Source organism: Hemicordylus capensis, chromosome 5 (assembly GCF_027244095.1).
Source record: "Hemicordylus capensis ecotype Gifberg chromosome 5, rHemCap1.1.pri, whole genome shotgun sequence".
Lineage (NCBI taxonomy): Eukaryota > Metazoa > Chordata > Lepidosauria > Squamata > Cordylidae > Hemicordylus > Hemicordylus capensis.
In genome coordinates, this window is record NC_069661.1 from 234,135,555 (window position 1) to 234,159,644 (window position 24,090).

A 24,090-nucleotide genomic window follows, 5' to 3' on the forward strand; every position below is an offset into this window, starting at 1 on the left:
GGCCTTGTATGCAAGGGAAGAACCAAAAAATTCAAAAATACAATTTTTGCTGCATGCATGGCAAATAAATTTACTTAGCATTTAAAAAACATTTTTTGGTGGGAAACCAGATATACAATTTGCTTAATAATAAATGTGTTTCTATGCAGTTCATGAAAGTCTCATATCAAAGTAATGGTTATAGTGACTTTAATAATTCCATTTAACACAGACCATGCAGTGGGCATCTGGATACTAGTTTCTCTCCCCACTTCTGTTTCGCCTTTATTTGGGGACAAGCTTTGCTTTCCCCACAGGATCATGGTCTCTTGCCACAAATGAACATATGGCAGAGTTCCACACAAATAATAGTCACTGATTGTGTATGCTATTCCCTAAAATATATTCTGTAAACTATCTCAGAAATAATAGCAGGGGGTGATCCATGGGGCACAGGCCCCCAATGAATTGCTCAGAGCTCTGAATCTCATCAGCCACCTCCCTCCCTCCTCCATGACCTCTGCCAGAGAGGAACCACAGCACTGGAGGCACCTGTACAGAGCATGGGAAATGATGCCCAGACTCACCTAGCTGTCACCATCACCAAATCGCAATTGCTTCTACCTTCATTGGTGCTGTAATATTAAAGACTTTTTAAAACATACATAATTATTCAGTGGGGGTATGATTGAGTATGACTGATCAAAAGGGGGGCTTGTGGGCCTGGGCCCCAGATCTTTTAAGTGCCAGCAATGCCCCTGAATAATGTTACAGTGTTTTTTTAGTGTACATTATCTTGATAATAATGATTATCTCCATTCTGAAGAATATGTTGCTCAGGCAATAGCTGTTGCTCATTCATTCTTGATGCTTTGTTTGCAGGCCTGCTAAGCACGGCAGTCTTTGCATATTTCCTTAGTGTCCTGTGTTGGTTGCTAGGCATACAAAGACATGTGACTGGAGTGATGAGTACTGATGTCACAAAGACACTAGTTCTCTCTTAAGCACAGGAAGGAAAGGACTATGCAGTCCCTAATGGAAAAAAGGCATAGGGGAGGCAGGGTTCTCCAAGGGAAAAGACTGCGGGTTTGTCTCCTACCATCCCCTCCCTCTCAGCTTTCTGACGATAACCCCACCACTCACGCCAGCAAAGTGGAGGGAAAGGCAGTGCACAGACCTGCAGAGATGTGGGAGATTATTATACAAGATTCTTTTTTGAAGGAGTTAATTCATAAGAACATAAGAAAAGCCCTGCTGGATCAGGCCCACAGCCAATTTAGTCCAGCATCCTGTTTCACAGTGGCCCACCAGATGCCGCTGGGAAGCCCACAGGCAATAGCTGAGGGCATGAACTCCCTCCTACTGTTACTCCCCTGCAACTGGTATTTGGAAGCACCTTGCCTCTGAGGCTGGAGGTGGCCTATAGCTCTCAGACTAGTAGCCACTGAAAGACCTGCCCTCCATGAATTTATCTAAACCCCTCTTAAAGCCATCCAGGCTGTTGGCTGTCACGACATTTTGTGGCAGAGAATTCCATAGCTTGATTATGCATTGTGTGGAAAAAGTACTTCCTTTGCTCAGTCCTAAATTTCTTGTTAACAATTTCATGGGCTGACCCCTGGTTCTAGTGTTATGCAAGAGGGAGAAATTTTTTTTAATCAACTTTCTCCATACCATGCATGATTTTATAGACCTCTATCATGTCTCTCCTCAGTCATCTTTTTTCTTGTTAACAATTTCATGGGATGACCCCTGGTTCTAGTGTTATGCAAGAGGGAGAAATTTTTTTTAATCAACTTTCTCCATACCATGCATGATTTTATAGACCTCTATCATGTCTCTCCTCAGTCATCTTTTTTCTAAACTAAAAAGCTCCAAGTGCTGTAGCCTTACCTTATAAGGAAGGTGCTCTAGGCCCCTGGTCATCTTGGTTGCCCTCTTCTGCCCCCTTTCTAGTTCTACAATTAAGATATCATGACCAGAACTGTACGCAGTACTGTACTCCAAATGTGGCCACACCACAGTTTTGTATAACGGCATTATAATATTAGCAGTTTTATTTTCAAACCCCTCCCTAACGATTCCAAACATGGAATTGGCCTTTTTCCACAACTGCACATTTTCCACAACTGCACAACACTTTCAACAAGCTGTCCATCACAACACCAAGATCCCTCTCCTGGTCAGTCACTGACAGCTCAGACCCCATCAGTATATATGTGAAGCTGGATTTCCCCCCCTAACATAGCCAGCATAGTGTAGTGGTTAGGGTGTTGGACTAGGACCGGGGAGACCCAAGTTCAAATCCCCATTCAGCCATGATACTAGCTGGGTGACTCTGGGCCAGTCACTTCTCTCTCAGCCTAACCTACTTCACAGGGTTGTTGTGAGGAGAAACTCAAGTATGTAGTACACCACTCTGGGCTCCTTGGAGGAAGAGTGGGATATAAATGTAAATAATGATAATAATAATAATAATAATATCAGTTCATGAAGCTCCTGCATTCATTTTAGCATCATTTCACTCAGACATCCCTAAAGCTACATCTCTTTCTATTGTACATTAAATCAACCCTGAAAGCTATGAGATCAGCAAAACAGCGCCTGTCTTTTCATTTTTGTAGTAATTGGTCCAGTTCCCTGAAAACATAAGTGTAAAGACTTCTTACTTCTTCTCAGAGAATGCTGTCAAACCTAAGCAGCAGCACAATGATTTCCTTGCTTACTGGAACCCAAATTATTTATTAGGTAATGGATTACCGTATTTGTTTTTCCTCTAGGACATACCATATCACCACCATAACACAGCAAATTACTATTTCTGTGTGCAAACAGCTAAAACCAATACCAAGACCAGTACAATACAATTCAAAGGTTGTACAATTTACATGCAATAAAGCCTAGCCTTAAAATGGCAACCCAGGAAACAAATATTTAGCATAATAATCTCCTACTTCCCATTATGATTACATTTTTCCATATTGTAATGTATAGTCACATTTGGTGATGGTAACAGAGCATCTGAATAGAAGGGTGAGGTAGGCAAAGCTGCCTCTGGCCTGCCATTGGCTGGACTGTTATGATCCTAAATGTTTCTGCTTACTGTTGACAGACCTCCTGGAATGCTAAAGACAGGCAATAGGTCATAGAGAATGAAGAAAAAGGGGCCTAAGAAACCAGAAAGCAGAGACCTGATAATGCAGAGTAGACCAATGAAAGAAAGATCTCTTGGAGAGGACAGCTGAAAGAGGGAGCAGTCCAGAGGACTGAAGGGGAAAAGGAAGATCAGAGGAAGCAGAGTAAACAGAGAGAGAATGGAAAAAGAAGCAAAGAGTCAATCTAGGTCATCTTTCCTGGTTTAGAGGAAGACAACTGTGGTATTAATAACCAGCATCCTCAAACAGTTCAAATGCATCAAGCCATAAAGTTAATAAGCAGGTTAATAAGTAAAATGTTTTGTTTGCTGCCTTTCCTGATACTTCGAGTAAGTACTGTGAAAAGATTTGATTGCAATGATAGAGTTTTGTTTTGCTTCTTAAATAAAGAACATAGACACCCAAAAGGCTGCAAGAAGGCTAGAGAAGAACGGTAAAGGGAAAAGATGAGCTCTTATCTACTTTCATCCTAAGTATATAGTTGCAGTAGGAAATGACAATGTCCAAACAGAAGGAGCACAATATAGGTCTTGACAGAGTGCATTGCAGGATGGTACCCATTGCATTACCTTCTTTTAAGAACAGACTAGTCTCTGCTGAGACATACAAGTGAGGTATGAGCAGAGGCAATCTGAGCACAGGGCATTTGGGAGGACAAACCTCTTTGTTTGGGTGGAAATTAAATTATGAAGTCTGCTGTTCTGGAACTATAGTAAACAAGCAGGAGAATCATGGAGTTATGCATTCCTGTAAAAAAAAAAATCCTGCACACAGCAACTCACACTCTGTGGTCAAGCGTGTTAATAAATGAGACAATCTTTTTATTGCCAAGTGTAGATGAAACACTTGGCAATAGCAATATTGTATAGAGAGGCCCTTTATGGGCCTCTGAACTGGTTTAAACGGTGGGCAGTTCTGCCGGTTCAAAGGCGGGGGGAAAGCAGAGGGAGGGGTAAGTGCACCCTCCCCTGCCCTTAAAGATGCACCCCCTGCCTTCGAACCAACCTCACCCAGTTCCGTGCACATCCCAAATGTTGTCCATCATAACATTTGATTGGACGGCATCACATCACAAAAATCACTCCTGAATTCTGATGGGAAGGATATAAGCACTATATTCAAGATAAGGACTACCTAGAGCAGAGCTGCACAACTTTGGCCCTTTTGCAGATGCTGGATTACAACCCCCATTATCACTGACTATTGGCCACAGTGGCTGGGGATGATGGGAGTTGTAGTCTAAAAACAGCTGGAGAGTCAACGTTGTGCAAGCCTGACCTAGAGCATTAGCTAGTTTTATCTCATCGTGTCTAGGCAGAAGGCTTACATGAGATACCATTCCAGAAGAGGGAAGATGTCTGGCCAAAGTCAACTTTTGGCTACAATACATCGTAACCTGATCTAATAAGCTGTATTGCTGTAACAGTAGCAGCTTGTCCTAACCAGCCAGGGAGGCTCCAAACAAGGCACAGCTACCTCTGGTTCCCGGCAGCTCCAGCTGCACCTCTCTCTCCCACCATGATAGCCACACTGCCTGATGGCTGGCCATTCATCAGGTAGAACTGTATGGGATCCTACAGCTATATAGCTGCAGCTACTACAGCTGTGCTTAAAGCAATTATACAAACAGCTCTGGAAGACCTCTGTCCTTTCCATCACTATGGAAGTACAGGAAAGTGAGTTCTGTGAAATTAACACCCACCTGTTGAACATTTCCACCATTGTACGTATGCTGAATGGGGTTACCACCTTTTCCTAGCAAGGCTTCAGTTAATATTCGATTAATAGCTATGTAGCAGGAAGAAATTCAGTATATGAAGGTTTATCCATCACTGTCTTTTCCTGCTTAAGAAAGCTGCACCTTTTGGATTTCTGGGTGCCACACAGCTGTTCCGTGTAAAAAGTTGACAACCTTTCAAAAATTTGCTCAGTATAAAAGTTGTACACAATCTTTCTGTGGCATGATAAGGTTTGTAATATGATATGGTTTATAAAAAAATTCCAGTCCTATTTTAAAATGTATCATAATCCAAACCAATTTAGTTCTCTGCTTATCCCAGGGGTGCAGGCAGAGGGAAAGCTTGAGGAGCAATCCCATCTTCAGTTGGGGGAAGGGGAGAAGAAAGATACTTGTGGGGGAGAAAAAAGTGTTTTGGAGATTTGCAGAACTACAGTACTCAGAATTCCTTGGAGGGAAGCAACTGTAGAGACATACCCTGAGCTCTTTAATTTCTACCAGGCCCCAGAGATACAAGCTCTATGAAGTATACTGGCCATCACATCTCCTCAGAGTGAAACCTATATGTATCTACCAGATACATCACAATAATGTTTCATATCGTGCAGCAGCAATATAGGAAGCTGCTGAAAGGCATCTCATACTGCACAGGAGATGGCAATAGTAAACCCCTCCTGTATTCTACCAAAGACAACCACAGGGCTCTGTGGTTGCCAGGAATTGACATCGACTCAACAGCACACTTTACTTTTAAGACCTTAACTGGCTCTTCTCATAGTTCCCTTGTTGAGGTCCAAGGTCAGCCACCTCCAAGGCATACCAAGGTATCTCCTGGTGTTGGTATAGCACAGGATTTTCAGTAATGCTTTGTCCTCCCCTGGAACTACTACATGTCTACTGACCAGCAACTGGGTCTGATTCTGCCATCACTTGTGTATAATGTCATCCCTACATATTACATAAATATAGTATGTGTTTACAATTGAAACTCAGCGATATTTTCCTTTCATTGCTTGGACATACATTTTCATCAGCAACATCTGTCTACAGCAGGCTTGCTCAACTTTGCCCCCCCAGCTGTTTTTGGACTATAACTCCCATAATTCCCAGTCACAGTGACCAAAAGTCAGGGATCATGGGAGTTATAGGCCAACATCTGGGGGGGGGCCTGAAGTTGAGCAGCCCTGGTCTATAGCAATCCCTCACAAGTCTCAAATTTCAGAAAGTTTTGAGAAATGCAACTGAGTCAAGTTTTCATAAGAGCTGACACAGCAGATCAGATTATTGTTGCTCAGGAAAGAGATGAGACTTTTTTTTAAAAGATGCAATTCAAAAAAGCTGAGGGTGATTTCTGTTATTTCTGTCATATTTTGGAAGATATGAGCAAGCAAAACTGCAAATAAGTGCTAATATTGTTAGATATCCCAAAGAAAATACTAATTGAACTTCTACGATAGCACTAGTTCAATTCAGGCAGTAGGGAGAGACAAGTGTTACCAATCCACCCAGGCCCCTGTGCCCTCTTGAAATATGTCCCTGAGAACTGGAAGAGGAGCAGACTTTTTGAAAATGTAAAGGGCATGAGAGGGAAACGGAGAATCAGGGAAAACTGCCCCTTGTCCCACTTGTGGAACAAATAGGTAGGATGCTGTCCATAAGTGTTGCTGAAATGTTTGTGATGTTTCCAGAAATAAAAAGCAAACACAAAATAAAGTTTTGTTTATATTAAGTTACACTTGGCAACACAGTTTTACAAAAGCAAGGGAAATAATGATGCTGCAGAACCAGAAAATTCATCCTGGACACAATCCAACAAAGCTTAAAAACTTTTAAGTCCAATTTATTTCAATAGAAGTGTAATCACACACAACTCCCATTGAAATAAACAGACCTTAAAAGTGCATAACTTCTAATGGATTGTTCTATTCTGCTTAAGTAAATATTTTGTTATATTAGGTTTCTGTTATTATCTATATATGAAATATCACGTTTAGGTGACAAACAAAACATGAACAACATATTTCAGAATTCAGAAATTGACTAGTGGCATAGTATAGCATGCATACTGTCCCTGAACCTGGGTTATGTATTACCAGGATATAAATCTATGTTCCTCTTCTTCAAAAACATAAATAGATAGCTCAAGACAAATATTAGATATAAAGCTGAGCTATATGTGAAAAAAATTTATGAATATTCTTCTGTCAAACAACCTTGATTGCCTCAGAGCAAGCACATCTTTCTATGTTGGTACAGAAATCAATTTTGAAGGAAAGATGGTGGATTGAACTAACAGGTGAAAATAAGCACATAAATAACTTCAAAATTGTTCACCACATACAATGTTGGTATTTGTTGAGGTTCATACCATTATAAAAAGAGTAAAGCATTAAAAAGAAAAAAGTTCACATTTTCATAATTTTTATCTCTAAATATCCCTTTCTGAATAAGAGCCAAGCCATTAGTTACAGCTGCAATTAAAATAAACATATGTGTATCAAACATCTGAAAGTCAAAAGTTACATCTGTACAAGATGAAGCAATGTTTGAGTATTGTTGGGATTTTAATCAGCAGTAGTAGCTTTAAAATATCACATCCATAATCCATTCTTAAGCATCTTCTATGGTTGGCACTGGTCATTGAATGCTGTGATAAATCACGCCTCACAATTCCTAGCTCATGCATTTCCAGAACAACTATATTTGGCCTATACCATGAAACCATTTGTTTCCCATTTCTTATCATTCCTCATGGTTCAGAGGACATCACTAAGCAGAAAGGTCTCTTGAGCCGTTTTCCCTGCCGGTTTTTTGGTGTGTTTTTTAATGCAGAGGGCATGCAGTGAGAGGCAAGGAGAAAGCAGGGGGGAGGCAACACAGAGGGTGCAGAAAGGAGGTGGGTGAGAACAACCCATCTTCAAAGCTAGCTCACCTCTCTCAGCTGCTCCAGCTCCTGTTTAAGGACATCATATTCCGCTTCCAGCTCATCATACTGCTGCTTGAGGGTGAGTTTCTCTTCCAAAACCACCAGCCCATATTCAGCAGCTTGGATCTTCTCGTGGGTTGTTTCTGTGAGCTCTTTGGTCAGCCTCTCGATCTCGGACTTATAATGATCCACCGTCTCCAAGATCTCTTCTGCAGCCATAGCCCTCGACGGTGGGGGTGGCGGGGTGGGGGGGGGAGAAAGAAGGATGGAGAGAGACGGAAAGGAGGCGGCGGGAGGGGAGGGACGGGTGGCACGGCTAGCTGGCACTTCTCCCTGGGATGCACCTGAGAAGAGGCCGCCAGCTACACCACCAGCTCGGGGCCACCAGAGCAGAGTACGGGATGCGCCATGGAGAAGTGGGAAGAAGGGGAAGGAAGGCGTCGGAAGCCTCTTTCCACCGCGCCAGGCTGCTGCTGCTGCACCATTTGTCCTTGGGCGGCTCTGCTCCTTGCTGGCTCAACCCGGCATAGCTGGCGCTGGGGACGAGGAGGAGCAGAAGGAAGAAGAAGAGGGAGGCAGGGGGGAGACACACACACCCCTTCTTCTCCTTTTCTGCTTATTCAGAGGCACCGCGACTGGTCCGCCATGTCTCCTCCAGGGCAGCTGCTCCACTGCAGTCTCTCCTCAACTCTCCACCTGCTCCCCCTCTCCCGGCCGTCGCCGCCGCCGCAGCCTGTAGGGGGGGAAATAAATAAATAAGTCGCCCCGGCTGTATATGATGCAGCCCGTCTCCTGGCCCCCAGGACACAAATGAGGAGGGAGGAAGGACGAAAGGAAAGGGACGGGCTGGGCTGGCATTACCATAGCAGAGCAGCCGCCAGTGAGGCTGCCGACGGACGCCTCCTCGCCTCGCCTGCCTCTCCCGCTCCACACCCCTCCCAGGGCTGGGAAGGAGGACGCCGCCTCAGCTGAGCGCCTCTCTTCCCGCGCTTCTTGCGGGCGGGGGGCGGCAGAGCTAGCGCCTCAGGGGCTCTTCCACGACGCTCTGGCCGCTCGCTCGCACACTCCCCAAATCTGACCCCCAAGAGGAGGCTCGACACACCAGGGTGGCGAAGAAGGAGCACACGCCTATATTCAATCTCCTCGCTGCTTAGAGGCGGGGGTTCAGACAGAGCCTGTTTCAGACGCTGTGCTGTAGGAGTGCACCGTTGCACATCCGTCCCCGTGTTTGTGTGAAGGACTGCACCTGTGTTCATTTTAAAAGCAAACCTGGATACAGGCCCTTCAAAGGCATGGTACACAAATGGGAAGTGTATTTCTGTACCAGAACTCCGCTTAACATGTGACTGACTGCTCCTCTTGTGTATACGGATCTGAACCTGTGCACACTGTACACTCCTATGAGTGTTGAACATAACGTCTGAATAGGCCTGATGCCTCTAAACGTTCGAGGTTTCCAGATATTTATCTGCCTCCCCATGGATTTTTATAAGAATGCCTTTCAGCCTTTCTGACTGATACACATATATACCCTATAACCAGTGAGGACGGTGCAGGGGGGTGGCGAGAGATACCTTTAAATGCTTTAACAGGCAAGCAATACCACTGCCACCTGGGAGCAGCAGCACCCTGCCCGGCATCTCACGCAGTGACCACCCCACCTGCACAGCGCCCATTTGCATGGTCAGCATGGTGTCACTGACCACGTAAATGGCCACCGTGCATGTGCAGCAGCCAGATGAGTGCTGTAGGCAAGGCGGGATGCTGGATGGGGCCCCACTGCTCCCCATGGTGTCCAGGTGCCAGTGATATCTCCCGTCAAGACTTTTAAAGGTATATCTCGCTGCTACACAAATCCATACCGCCCTCACCGGCCACCATAGCTTTAATAGTGGGTGTCCCGTATTCCCGAAGGCCACATGCCGGGGCATAGCTATAATTGAACAAGGGGAGACAAATGTCCCTGGGTCCTGAGGGGGTCCACTAGCTGAGCAACAGCTTGCTTTTTGCTCTCCCCACTGCTGCTGCCGCCTCTTTGAAAGTGGCGGTGGGTGGTGGGGGCAGAAGCCCAGTTCACCTTTTGTTCCAGGACCCATTCCAGCTTCGCCATGCTATGCCATGCCCCTGCCACATACTACACAATGCATCTCCCCTAATGTTGCTTATGATTTGGTCTGGTTACATCCAGGGGCGTAACTACTATTAGGCAAGGGGAGGCGGCTGCCTGGGGGCCCCCACGCCTCGAGGGCCCCCCCCGAGGCAAGTCACCTGTGATGTGTGTGTGTATCAGTGAGGGGCCATTTTAAAATTTTGTCTCTGGGCCCACTCCAGCCTTTTTACGCCCCTGGTTACATCCTATATATAACACAGAAGGGGAAGCACTACACTTACACTGTTTAATCTGACCCAGGCAAAACTCTCCAGGCCACTGCTCCAGAACTTGTTTTCAATACTACGCAGATTCAGCCCTGGAACATGTGATGTAATAATAAAGAAGGATGTTCTGAGCATCTTATGTACATCTTAAAGGACCACTTCACAGAAGACATTTTTCCCCTACATGGACATTACAGAGCACCATTTTGCATTTATTTATTTCATTTATACCCAACCTTTCATGCACCATGGAACTCAAACTTTTATACATGGCAGTTCCTACATGGGCAAACTTCCAGACACTGACCAGACTTAGATGGCCCAAGGTGCTGTGGTACCTCAGGCATGGTGCCAAATACTGCCTTGTCCACCCACACTCCTGCTGGGGGCAAGCCCCCTTTATGACTCTTGCAAGCAGGTGTAGCTATAACTGAGCGGATGGGTTCAAAGAACCTCGGCCATCCAGCTACAGAGGACCCCCAGCTCCACCCCTCCCTGTTTTCTTCATTATCTCCCTCACTGTGAGGGGCACCAAGAAGAGGGGCAAGCACAGGCCCCTCTCCCCTGGCTATGCCGCTGCTTGCAAGCTGTGAAAGCAGTGTTGGGCAAGTGAGGAGAGAAGGTTGCCAGCAGCTTCCCCTTCTCTCCTTTTTCTTCTTCTTGCAAGCCTTACAAGGGGTGTGAAGGAGAGGTGCTTCAGAAACAGACTGAAAAGGGAACTTTGAAGAACTGGGGACTGTCACAGAAGCTTGATCCTGCCAGGTCTGCTATATTCAAGAGTTGCTTTGAAGGGGCATTCTGTCTGCTTTGGCTTCCATCGTCAATATTGTGACAAGGGCCAATAGAGTTGAGATGGTGCTGAATTCCACATGTTGGTCGGAACTAAATAGCCAGTTCCTTGGTTATACATATGCACTTATATCCAGTAATGTGCATTTCCCACCCCCACCCCAGAATTTAAGCTATTTTGTAATGTCCCTGTCTCCTAGGTGATACTGCAAGTTCAATTAAAGGATACGGGCATGCTTGGTTCTGAAAAATTGTGTTAGGCTGGAGGCAATAGTTTTTAAGGCAGTGGAAAGTGGCTTAAGAAGGTCTTTGCTTCCCTGAGCAGTACACATATATTTTGTTTGGCCCACTGGTCATATAGGTCAGGCATTAGTTAGCTTAGAAGTTAACTGTAGCTCCCAGGCTGATCTCACATAGCTCTCCAGGTGTTTTGTCTTGCTTCTGTTCTGTCTTCCTTCACCTCCAGACAATATTCTGTGGGTGTAAATTTCTGGACAGGCTGCCATTCTGTGACTGGCTCCACTTCCCCAAGCCTCTATTTGTGCTGGTAACTCAAGGCACTGGGCCAGGTAAGGGGAGTAGCTCCAGGTAGCCTTAAGCCCTCCCACCCCTGGTATGGGTTTTGCATGCTTTTAAAACAATACAAAATCCTACCAAACATGTTTACCATAGATTTAAAAATAAACTGCAAGCAGCAGTCTATCTTTCAGACTGCCTTCAGCTCTGGAAGCAACACCCCCCAAAATTATAATCTTTCCCTAGCCTTTGCTTACTTTCATCTGGATTCCAACAGCAGGACCAAAGCTACCTCTTCACAAGAGATCACATCACATAAGCAAACTCTAATCCTTCTTCCTGAGGGGTGTTGTCTTATCCACTTTTCATTATGTCCACTTCTAAATATGTATGCCTGACACTTGCAAAAACCAAAACACCCTATGTGTTTATGTCATTCTCTCTCTGCTACATTTTCTCTCTCTCTCTCTTGACAGTGAGGTAAGGCTACAAAATTATGATGCTGCTTTAAACCTTTTGTTTTTCAGGCATGTTTCAGCGGTGGATATGGTACTGACTGTGCTGTTAAAAATAGAAGCTGAGATTCATTCCATGCTCAGTGGCATGGACAAGAACACAGCCTATGGAGTTCACTTACTGTTTCATAGGCTGGTTGCTATGGAATAACAGTCTGGTGGTCTAATCATAAAGGAAACATGTTAGCAGCTCTAATTTTAATAAACTCTGCTTGGTAAACTAACAAGCCTTGCTCAGTTGATATAAAATACAGTTTCTGACATACATACACACATACATACATACATACATTTATTACATTTTTATACCACCCCAAACACGTGTCTCTAGGCAGTTCACAATGATAAAACAGTTAAAACACATATAAAAACGCATAAAAACAAAACAATTTAAAACTAAGAATTTAAAAATCAATCACAGAATTAAAACCTATACATTATTAAGAAGCTGAAAAGGCCTGAGTAAAAAGATGGGTTTTTAAATAATTTTTAAAAATTTAAACATTGACACAAATATTTTTTGTGTTTTGGCTTATTTTAACTTTCTAACGTAAAAATATGCAGGGCAAGGCCCAGATTTATTTATTTATTTATTTTATGTTTTAATTACACTTATATCCTGCTCTTCCTCCGAGGAGCTCAGAGCAGTGTACACAGTTATTTTTATCCTCACAACAACCCTGTGCAGTAGGTTAGGCTGAGAGATACATGACTGGCCCAGAGTCACCCAGTGTGTTTCATGGTTGAATGGAAATTAGAACTTGGGTCTTCCTGGTCCTATTCCAACACTCTGACCACTACTTAATATGATGTGGGTGACATGCACCATAGCATAACCCTATGGCAAATACAGTAAGCTTGGAAGGAGAGATAAGCCTACAGTCACATGGGAAATACTTGCCTGAAGCCATGACTACCTGATAGGGATGTGCACAAAACTGGTTCACCCGGTTCAGTTTGGATTCGAACTGGGTTCGAACCAGGAGGGGGTGGTTCGGTTTTGGTTTTGTTTGAACCACCCCCTGGTTCGGTTCGAATTTGAACCAGTTCAAACTGGTTCAGACACCCAAAAATTGGTAGGATGGTAGCAGGCACCCAGGGGTACCTGTCACCCAAACCACAAAGCAATCGGACACTCGTACGATTTTTTATGAATTTTTGAAAATTATTTTTTTTCTCATAGGATAGAATATAACCCTGAAGCAATAGGACAGTCCTACAATTTTTAATGAATATTTGAAATATTTTTAATTATTTTCCTCATAGAGTATAATGGGACCTGAACCAGTCCATATCCTCTATTGTGGAGCACTTAGGGGCACAAAAGCGGGGTGGGTGGTAGACAGACAGGGGTGCCTACCACCCCCAAAACCCCAAGGCAATTGGACACTCCTCTGATTATTGGTGAATTGTTAATAGATATGATAATCTATGATAGCAAATGAGATTTTCAATGAGACACCATGAATCCACTCTAATTTGTTATCATAGAATCCACACTCAGAATACCTCAGAAACAACAGAACCCTGTACCCCATGGGTTAGAAACCCATGGGGGTGGTTGGCACCCTATGTGCACTACACCACCACTCGCTCTGGGGCCCACCCCAGCACCCCCCAAGTGCACTTATGGGGCTGTTGAAAGCTCCATGATACCTTATGAGGAAAAACCTTAAAGATGCGTAAACTTCAACAATTCACCAAAAATCAGCCCTCTGCCCAAATCCTTTGAAAAAAATTCAGGTAGCTTCCTTACCCCTACCTGGCACTACCACCAACCCCACACTGCTCTAGCCACCCCTTTGCCCCCGACATGAAGCTATACATTTGCTGCCACCTCCATGCTTCTTTATGGAGAAAAACCTTAAAGACACGTAAACTTCAAAAATCACTTTAAAATCATCCCTTTGCCCAATTCCTTTCAAATAATTCTGATAGCTTCCTTGCCCACCCTAGGAACTACCACCCACCACACTACACTCTACGACACCCCTTTCCCCCCGATGTGAAGCTATACATTTGCTGCAATCCTAATTATTCTCTATGAGGAATTCAAAAATACTTTAACAATTCACCAATAATCAGAGGAGTGTCCAATTGCCTTGGGGTTTTGGCGGTGGTAGACACCCCTGTCTGTCTACCACCCACCCTGCTTTTGTGCCCCTAGGTGCTCCACAATAGGGGATATGGACTGGTTCGGGTCCCATTATACTCTATGAGAAAATAATTAAAAATATTTCAAATATTAATTAAAAATTGTAGGACTGTCCTATTGCTTCAGGGTTTGCATGGTTGTTGGCACCCATGGGTGATCCACAATAAGGTATAATGGCCTGGTTCGTGTCCCATTATACCCTATGAGAAAAAAAATAATAATAATCAAAAATTCATAAAAAATCGTACAAGTGTCCGATTGCTTTGAGGTTTGGGTGACAGGTACCCCTGGGTGCCAGCTACCACCCTACCAATTTCTGGGTGTCCGAACAAGTTCAAACCAGTTCAAATCGAACCACCCCCTGGTTCGGTTCGAATTCGAACCTGCAGCTCAAACCTGATTGCTGGTTCGGTTCGAATCCGAACCTCTGAACCACCCTGGTTCGAATTCGAACCGGTTCGCACATCCCTACTACCTGAGTCTCCCCGTTGTGTATTTACACACCTGCAAAAATGTTACATGGTTCATCATGGGGACCTATTGCAAATATGTATTGCCTGTATTATAGGAAGTGATCCTTAGACTTATTTTTTAAAAATCTACCTTAATTTTATCAACAAAAACATAAAAATTATAGGATGCAATATATTTATTCAGACCAATTAATATGTGAGTTGGTCCTAGTACAGGTATTGCAAGATTGCAGCTTTGGGATCACATAGTCTTTTTAAAAGGAAAAATAAATTTGCTGGGCTTATCTGAAGTTGTGGCAGTAAGTGTCCAAATATAAGAGTAATTAATTGTGGCTTTGGACAGGAGGGAGGAATGACTCAGAGAATGAAAAGTTGAAGTCAGAAGGATGGGGAGGATGCTTGGAAGGCAGAAGGATGACTCAGAGAATGAAAAGTTGAAGTAAGAAGGATGGGAAGGATGCTGGGAGGAAAGCAGTTAGAATTTGACACTTGAGGGAGTCAGTTGAACTGCAGACAGGGTGTAGCAAGGAAAGAGGGCATCCGTATTCGCCCCCTCTCCCCGACGGCCCCTCAGAGTGAGAGGGAGGTAAAGAAAAAATAGAGAGGGTTGGAGCTGGAGGGCCCTTGGGAGCTGGGGGCCCCTGGTTATTTGAACCCATCCGCTCAATTATAGCTAAACCCCTGGCTGTGGATGAGAGTGGAGGATAAATAGGACCCTAGGACAATACCAATACAAATACAACAAATATTTATATACCGCTTTTCAACAGAAGTTCCCAAAGTGGTTTATATAGATCAGGTCTGCTCAACTTAACCCCCTCCCCCAGCTGTTTTTGGACTCAAAGTAAAGTGTGCCGTCAAGTCCGTGTCGACTCCTGGCAACCGCAGAGCCCTGTGGTTATCTTTGGTAGAATGCAGGAGGAGTTTATGATTGCCTCCTCTCGTGCAGTATGAGATGATGCCTTTCAGCATCTTCCTATATCGCTGCTGCCCGATATAGGTGTTTCCCATAGTCTGGGAAACATACCAGCGGGGATTCGAACCAACAACCTTAGGACTACAACTCCCATAATCCCCAGCCACAGTGGCCAATAGCCAGGGAATATGGGAATTGTAGGCCAACATCAGAGGATGGCTGAAGTTGAGCAGCCTTGGGAGGGGGGGAGAAGAAGAGGAGGAGGAGGAGGAGGAGGAGGAGACAACATAACATCTGAAATCCACTTTAGAATGGTCTTGTGGGAAAAGCAAACAGTGACAGGAGTACTAGAGAATTATTTGCTTGGTTTTTTTCAGGCCTTGGGATTAGTGTGTATATTCAATTGCAAGAAGTATTAAAGCATTTGTAGTGTCTCAAAAACCTGCAAAACCTGTTTGACCAGCAATTACAGAGGAAGGGAAAGGAATAAAATACATGCATGACAAGCAACGATAGTCCTATCTCTCACACACACACACACACACACACACACACACACACACACACACATATATATATATATATATATATATATATATATATATATATATATACATACATACTGCCCCATATAAGATTTCTGGGTGGTTTACACCCAGATTAAAATAAAACAATAATTAAAACCTTAAATCATATTAAAAAAATTAAGACAACCATCAATAAAATATGAAAACATTATACACGAAAAGCCTGATAAAATAGGTTCTGTCCCACTAAGAACACTAGTGGGAGCCCACAGGGCACAAAAGGGTACATAACCAGGCAGGTACCACTAGAGTTGTAGGACTTCAGACAACTCCAGTGGGCAAAGGAGAGCTGGTCTTGTGGTAGCAAGCATGACTTGTCCCCATAACTAAGCAGGGTCTGCCCTGGTTGCATCTGAATGGGAGACTTGATGTGTGAGCACTGCAAGATATTCCCCTCAGGGGATGAAGCTGCTCTGGGAAAAGCAGAAGGTTTCAAGTTCCCTCCCTGGCTTCTCCAAGATAGGGCTGGGAGAGATTCCTTCCTGCAACCTTGGAGAAGCTGCTGCCAGTCTGTGAAGACTATACTGAGCTAGATAGACCAATGGTCTGACTCAGTATATGGCAGTTTCCTATGTTCAACCTGTTCCAAGAAGGTCTGGAGCTCAACTAACGTATTATATCTCTCTTAATCCAGACTACCCTAACATTCTTCAAATATCTGAAGGGCTGTCACATAGAAGAGGTCACAGACTTGTTCTGTGCTGCTCTAGAGGTCAGGACTAGATCTCATTGGCTTAAGTTACAGAAAGGTAGGTTGAAGATTAGGAAGACGTTCTTAACAATAAGAGCCATTTCACATTGGAAACAGTTACCTAGCTTTGTGGGAGGTCTTCAGGCAAAGACTGGAGAACCATTAGTTGGGGACTCTCTCTAACTAGATTTATGCACTGAGCAACAGTTGGAATCTCCCTGTAGGGACCTCCTTGTCTCCATGCTGCTACTGGTGTGATGCTGAAGTTCATGGGGAGAGATAATTGCACCCTTTTTGACGCACTGCATTCCAGTTAGACCAAACTTTGGCAAATCTCTGAGTATTTCCTCTCATGCTCAGATTATGAATGTCATTATCTTTTGCCGTGAACACACTGAGCAAGATGAAACGGGTTATTGGTTTGGGGATGAGTGATACAAGCAACTGTACAAAGAAAGGGCAATGTCATCAAGATAATTATCCTAAAACCATTACATATGTTTCGTCCTAAGGAGAAACGTCAGATTTATGACAAATTTCAGATATACTTGGTGTTCATTAAATTTGTCATAAAATTAAATACAGAACATCTGGTGTTTGTTTAAACATTTTACACCAAGTGCAGACTTGCAGGGAAGCCATATGGATTATCATGACACATTTTCATGGCATTAGCAGTCATGGGATTAGGGGACAGGATCATTTATGGATCGGTAAGTGGTTGAAGAACAGGAAACAGAGGATAGGTATAAATGAACAGTTTTGGACAATGGAGGAAGTAAGGAGTGGGGTCCTCCAGAGAGCTGAACGGAACCCAGTGCTCTTTAACTTATTCATAAATGATCTAGAAACTGGGGTAAGCAGCAAGGTGGTCTAATCTGCAGATGAAACTAAACTATTTAGGGTAGTGAAATCCAAAACAGATCGTGAGGAACTCCAAAAGAATATCTCCAAAAGTGGGTGAGTGGGCAACAAAATGGCAAATGTGGTTCAATGTAAGCAAATATAAAGTGATGCACATGGGGCAAAAAAATCAACAACTTCACATATACACTGATAGGGTCCGAGCTGTCGGTGACTGACCAGGAGAGGGATCTTGGGGTTGTGGTGGACAACTCATTGAAAGTGTCAACTCAGTATGCAGCAGCTGTGAAAAAGGCAAATTCCATGCTAGAAATTGTTAGGAAGGGGATTGAAAATAAAACAGCTAATATTATAATGCCCTTATACAAATCTATGATGTGGCCATGTTTGTACTGTGCACCGTATTTCAAAAATAACATTGTAGAAATGGAAAAGATGCAAAAGAGGGCAACCAAGATGATCAGGGGCCTAGACTAGAGCACCTTCTTTATGAGGCAAGGCTACAACACCTGGGGCATTTTTGAAAAAAGGCGTCTTCCAACTCTACCATCCTATGATTATTTTGACACATGAAAGTAGATTCACAAGATGGGCTTTACTGGAGCAGATTGGCTGAAGAAAGTAATCTCAAGCTAATATCCACACATCAAACCAGGTGGATCATCTGAAAGACATGAGCAACTGTATGAGGCTGTTCTCATGAGCAAGAAGCCCAGGCTTTAAGCAGCCAAGCCTGGGCTTGACTGCCAGTGAGAACCACCGAATTCTGTGTGGATCCTGGAGATACTGAGACGCCAAACCCAGCACCACAGCCCAGCTCTTTGCCAAGGTTAAGGGTGCAAACGCACACTTAACCCCAGCTCTGGGATCGTGTGTCAGCACAAGCTGCTTGCAGCTCATGCTTTCACAAGGAGTCAGGTGCCTAGAGCACCGTCCCCTGAGGGAATTCCTCCTGTGTACTGCACTCAGCATGCAGTGCACTGTGAGATTCAGAGAGGCTGAGACAATGAGCCCTGGCCTTTGTTTATCATGTGGAAGAAACGAGGCTTCACTCTTTGTTTGGATACTTTGAGTTGCTTTATTGCAAAGTCTAGCAGCACTTCTTAAGTAAGAAGGAGCAGTTGGCCAGCTAAATCTCCACCATGCTCTCCAGGCCAAGCCTGTTTGCATCTTGAAATGTGGCTTGCTTAAATGGCCACGAACACAGGATGCAGCCTGCTTTTATACAGATTTTAGGGAAGTAGATACAGAGTAGATTCATAATTCCATACATGGTCAGGCATTGGGACAAACAAATCAAAATTTGCCACAACTACCGTATTGAGATGTGTGCGCATACTGGAAAGTCCCCTCCTTTAACCCCGCCCCCACTTTGCTAAGCAACTTTTTGTATTCGCCAAGCAATTTTTTATTGTGCTACTTTCTGCTGAGATGAGGTTTATGCTTCTCCTAGTTTCCCCTTTTCTATATTTCTTGTGTAAGCAATGAGGATCCCAGTAAGCTAGCAGTGTCTGGGGACTTTCCTTGGCCAGCAGGCCACACTGGGCATTAGGCCCAAGCTGTGTGGTCATATTGTAAACAGGTAAACCTGTAATTAACCACCACAACCAGCACAGTGGGGAGCAATGCAGAGAGTCATCTGTGTGGCTCCTGGCAGCACTGGTCATGTGGGCGTGCGGCTTGCATGCCACCCGGGCTGCAGAGGGTCATCTGGGGGAAGGTAGGTTGAACCCTGCCTCCCACCCACCCACCCGAGTGCATGCTGTTCATGTGAACAGCCCCTATGAATTCTAACTGTTGCACATTGCTAGGTACTTTTCACCCACCCATGGCTGTGAGGAATAGGGCAGCAAAGATGCTACAGGATATACGTGTGCCTGATGTGCCTGGATGTGTAATAAATCTTTGCCATTACGATAACACACTTTTTTTATTGGTTAAGAACAGAGAAAGCAGCTGGCAATCTCTTATAATTTATTCATCCATCTGTCTCTACTGTTTCTCTCTTCCACCTCAAACACTTATTTGCTGCCAGCATTGCACCTGCTGTTTAGGTTCCATCAAATCCACTGGATGCATGATAAAAGTCATGCTGGTGCGTATCAGTAAACAATTTTGACTGGTCTTACCACTCCTTGAATGAAGTTGCTTATTAATTAATTGCAACAGTACCCCAATGTAAGCAATAGTGTTGTTACCCAGATATTATGTGCATCGCCCATACTGTTTATATGAAAAAGCATACACTGAATTCAGCAGGCCGTAACAATAACTGTGCTATGGGCAAATACACTGCTATGGACATTTTTTAAAAATTGACATAATTGCTCAAAAGTGCTGTTCTGCAAATGACCACAGCTACGCAACTGTATTTGCACAACACTATGGCCATGATTTCCAATGCCATAGTGTTGTGCAACTGGAGCTGCACAATTTTAGGCATTTGCAAAACAGCACTCTTGAGCAATTACATTGCTTAAAAACAGCAACTGCTTCCAGCAGCTTGGGTGATGTTGAAGCCATCCTCAGGACACTGCACCATACATGGGCCATTATCAATAGATAATCAATAGATAATAGATAATGGGATGGGGGAAGATACATGGTCCCCAACAAAGCTCTAGCGAGCAGACAAGAGCTGTAAGGGAGAAGGCAGCTCCATTACAATAAACCGTCAATAGATGGTTAAGCATAACAAGAAACTTTCCAAATAATATTTTGCAATAAACTGTACATGTAGTTGGGATATAAAAACAAGGGTAAATGCATACTTCGGACACATTATGCAAAAACCCAGTTCCCTTGAAAAGTCCATAATACTGGGGAAAGTTGAAGGAAAGAGAAGAAGATGACCAGCAGCAAGGTGGATGGACTCGATTACAACAGCAATGAATGCACCACTGAGAGACATAAAAGGCCAAGCTGAAGACAGATCATCCTGGAGAAAATTTATCTATGTGGTCGCTAGGAGTCGACACCGACTTGATGGCACTTAATCAATCAATCAACCCAAAACCTACCTATACTGATATCCTACTTCAGCTGGGTTCTAAAACCAAACAATTTCTTCCAACTCATACGTTTTATTTTATTTTATTTTATCTCCCAGCTCCTTGCATATTTTAAGCATCCTCTCCTTTTGCAGTCTATTCTGGCTCCTCTTCATCTTCTGTCTGTCTTTCCTCTGTATCATTCTGGTTCAAATAGTCCAACTCCCCATTCCATGATTTAAAGCAACCAGAAGGAGCGTAGCTTAAGTTCCTGTTTTCTCATTTACCTTAATTGTTTGTTTCCTGAGCTGACCTTTTGAATCTCCTAAGGATAATAACCTTCTGAATTTCCTGGAAGATGAGAATCTCTAAAGCTCCTTCAGGAACTGAAGCTGTTCTGGATTACAGAGCTGCCACCGTTTGCTTACATTTATATACTGTTTTCTGGCAATGCTGTCAAACTGGTTTACAATGTATACTATTAAAACCAAACATAGAAGATAAGGTAAAGTGTGCCGTTGAGTCAGTGTCCACAGAGCCCTGGTTACCACAGAGCCCTGTGGTTGCCTTTGGTAGAACACAGGAAGGAGGGATTTACCATTGCCATCTCCTGAACAATATGAGATGATGCCTTTCAGCATCTTCCTATATTGCTGCTGCCCAAAATAGGTGTTTCCTATAGTCTGGGAAACATACCAGCGGGGATTCAAACTGGCAACCTCTTGCTTCCTAGGCAAGTCATTTCCCCGCTGCACAATTAGGTGGCTGTTGGAAGTGAAGGACTTTGCACTGTCTCATGTCTCAATGGCAGAGGGGGACAGACTAGTGAGTCAGAGGGATAGAGAGATCAAGACATTGGTCATCCCTTCTCTACTGCTCTGACACTATCCCTTTGGTATGTAGATTGCTATTCTTAGGGACTTCCTGCCTGCCTCTTCCCCCTCTCTTCTCTTCCTTCTTCCTTGCAACATGCAAGCTCCTCTTTCCCTGCGCCTTGTGTGCAGAGATGCAGAATCCATCTGCATCCAGCTAGATAGATAGATTAGACATCCCATCTCCTCACTTTCCTATCTAGAATGGAGTTCTCTAATAAATACTCTTTATATTGATTTTAAGCTATGAACTGGCTCCAAGTTATTTAACTCTCAGCATACATGCATGCCTAACCAAATTCCTCTGTGTTGTGCCTCTGTGCACTCTGCTATAATTAAAAAGGGTTTCTCTTACCAGAGAGAATTCCCAACAGTGGCTCTAAACATATAAGATACAAAAAACAAAACAATAGAACAGCAGGTTTATCTCAGGCCATGGTCTCTTCAAATGCTCCTTGGCTGCGCCTCTCCCCTCTTGCCTTCTCCTCAGGGCACACAGGTCTTTAAGCAGCCCTTTAGCAAAGGATGGGGAAAGGCTTACCTCAGGCCATTAGCGGTCTCCTCATGAGTTCACTGACTTGGACTTCTTCCTCCCTTGCCTTCTCAGAGCACACAGGTAGCTTTGGGGAGAATGCGAGGATGGGGCCAGCTCTGCTGAATTCCTCTCAGGCCTTTAATGATCCACTGTTGGTCTGCTAATGAGTTGCAGTGAGACAGTGAGCTCAGGCAGAGGATCTGTGCAAGCAGTGAAAGCGCCACCCTCACTGGCCCATGGCCTCTGGCACGTGCCTCAACAATCACACCATTAATAGGCTGGTCGTGGTGACGGTACTAATTCTGCTGAGGCCACTCTTCTGCCTCTCCTGAATCCCACTCTCCCTGAAAGGGAGAAGGAGGGACACAAAGAGGAAGGACATGTGAGATCCTCCATACCCACTCCATGCCTCATCCCCTGCCTTTTCAATTGGCAAGGAGAGTGGTACTCAGAAAAATGAGGAAGAGGGGGAAAGGGAGAGGAGCAGATTCTGCCCAAGGTTACGTGGTGGATTGCTATGGTGTGCAGGGGTGGGTGGGAAGGGTCTTGTTAGCGCATGCAGTGGGAGCGAGAATATCCCACAGGGATGTGGTAGGGTTGTATGTATGAGGACATACAGTGGGGGTGGGAAGGGTTGGTGAAGGCTTGTGTGTTTCTCAGGGATGTGGGAAGAGTCTTACAAGGTTAGAGCGAGGAATTTTGGAGCATGGTGCACTTTGCAAACTATGGGGGGCAGCAACTCACTAAGCTGCCTCAGGCACCAGTGGGGATTGCGCCAGGCCTATGGTAATCCATTTGGTCTCCACATTTAATTCTGCGCTCTCTCTTCGGTACAAAGGAAAGAAAAGGCCACCTGATTCTTTATCAGAAGCCGTTTCATGTATGGCATGTCTTTCCAGAAAAAACTAGGGTATCTGAATAGGCAATACAGAATTATTTCAGCCCCTGCCTCAAGGCTTAATAAGGAGGTAAAATGGTACATTCAGAGATTGGTTTATTAATTGATACACTGCAAGGTTCTGAAACTGAGCTGATTTGCAAGCATGTCACACTCCATCACTAAAAAGCTTGTCGAAGTAGAGCCATGTCTTGACAAAGAATGAGCTGGACAAGGGACTTGCTCAGAAACTGGAGATTTAAACTGGAAAATGGTCAGAAAAGCCATGTTGGTTTGCTTCCATGTCAATTGTTTGATATCTTTAGAGGTCAGTACACAGCCAGATGGCACACAAGGACTCAGACACACCTGTGCCACAGTAGGAAATATTTTGATTTATTTATTTGTATACTAGAATTTGTATACAGTCATGTTCCGTAGGCTCATGGGCTATGGAAAACAAAATAGGACAAAAAATTGTCAACATCAAATGGTGATCTACAAAACCACATCAAATTAACAAAGGAAAATACTGCTGGCTTTTCCAAGGGCAAATAGCAACAGACTGGAAAACACAACTCCTGCATTCCAATGCATCTATACTGGATATGTGGGGTAAAAAGAAGTATTGTGAGAGAAGTATTACTTAGGGAAATATTGCCAGTGGGTAGCTACGTATTGGTGGGCCACTTCTGGGAAAGATTTTAGAATCATTTATCTAATGATTGGTCCACAAAAAAATCTGATGCCACAAGACAAATCTGTAATAATGAATGTGCCATAAGCTCTTTGGGCTGGTTTGGATGAGCAGGTCTAGAGGAGAGCTGATCTTGTGGTAGCAAGCATGACTTGTCCCCTTAGCTAAACAGGGTCCACACTGGTTGCATATGAATGGGAGACTTGATGTGTGAGCACTGTAAGATATTCCCCTCAGGGGATGGAGCCACTCTGAGAAGGGGATCTAGGTTTCAATTTCCCTCCCTGGCATCTCCAAGATAGGGCTAAGAGAGATTCCTGCCTGCAACTTTGGAGAAGCCACTGCCAGTCTGTGAAGACAATACTGAGCCAGATGGACCTATGGTCTGACTATATGGTCTGTATATGGCAGCTTCCTATGTTCCACATGAGCAGCTGGT

At 44.1% G+C, this 24,090-nt stretch overlaps 1 protein-coding gene and 1 long non-coding RNA gene across 17 annotated transcripts in view; one reads left to right on the plus strand and one right to left on the minus strand.

Moving 5' to 3' along the window:
* Nucleotides 1–10,270, minus strand: part of BICD1 (BICD cargo adaptor 1) — a 191,341-nt gene extending 181,071 nt beyond the window's left edge. For 3 of the 16 annotated variants that reach the window (XM_053257269.1, XM_053257270.1, XM_053257267.1), the window contains exons 1-2: nt 8,660–8,977; nt 7,805–8,531 (exon numbers count right to left, since the gene is read on the minus strand). In XM_053257269.1, the coding sequence (XP_053113244.1) occupies nt 7,805–8,017 (213 nt within the window). In that variant the 5' untranslated portion in view covers nt 8,018–8,531; nt 8,660–8,977. Of the gene's footprint in view, nt 1–7,804; nt 8,532–8,659; nt 8,991–10,189 lie in introns of those variants that run through there. The other 13 variants (XM_053257274.1, XM_053257272.1, XM_053257273.1 and 10 more) reach the window with 8 other exon arrangements.
* On the plus strand, nt 994–3,447 carry LOC128327919 (uncharacterized). The gene is made up of 2 exons (XR_008308885.1): nt 994–1,065; nt 3,092–3,447. It is a non-coding gene; the product is annotated as an uncharacterized LOC128327919 (long non-coding RNA).
* Nucleotides 10,271–24,090: the final 13,820 nt, after the last annotated feature.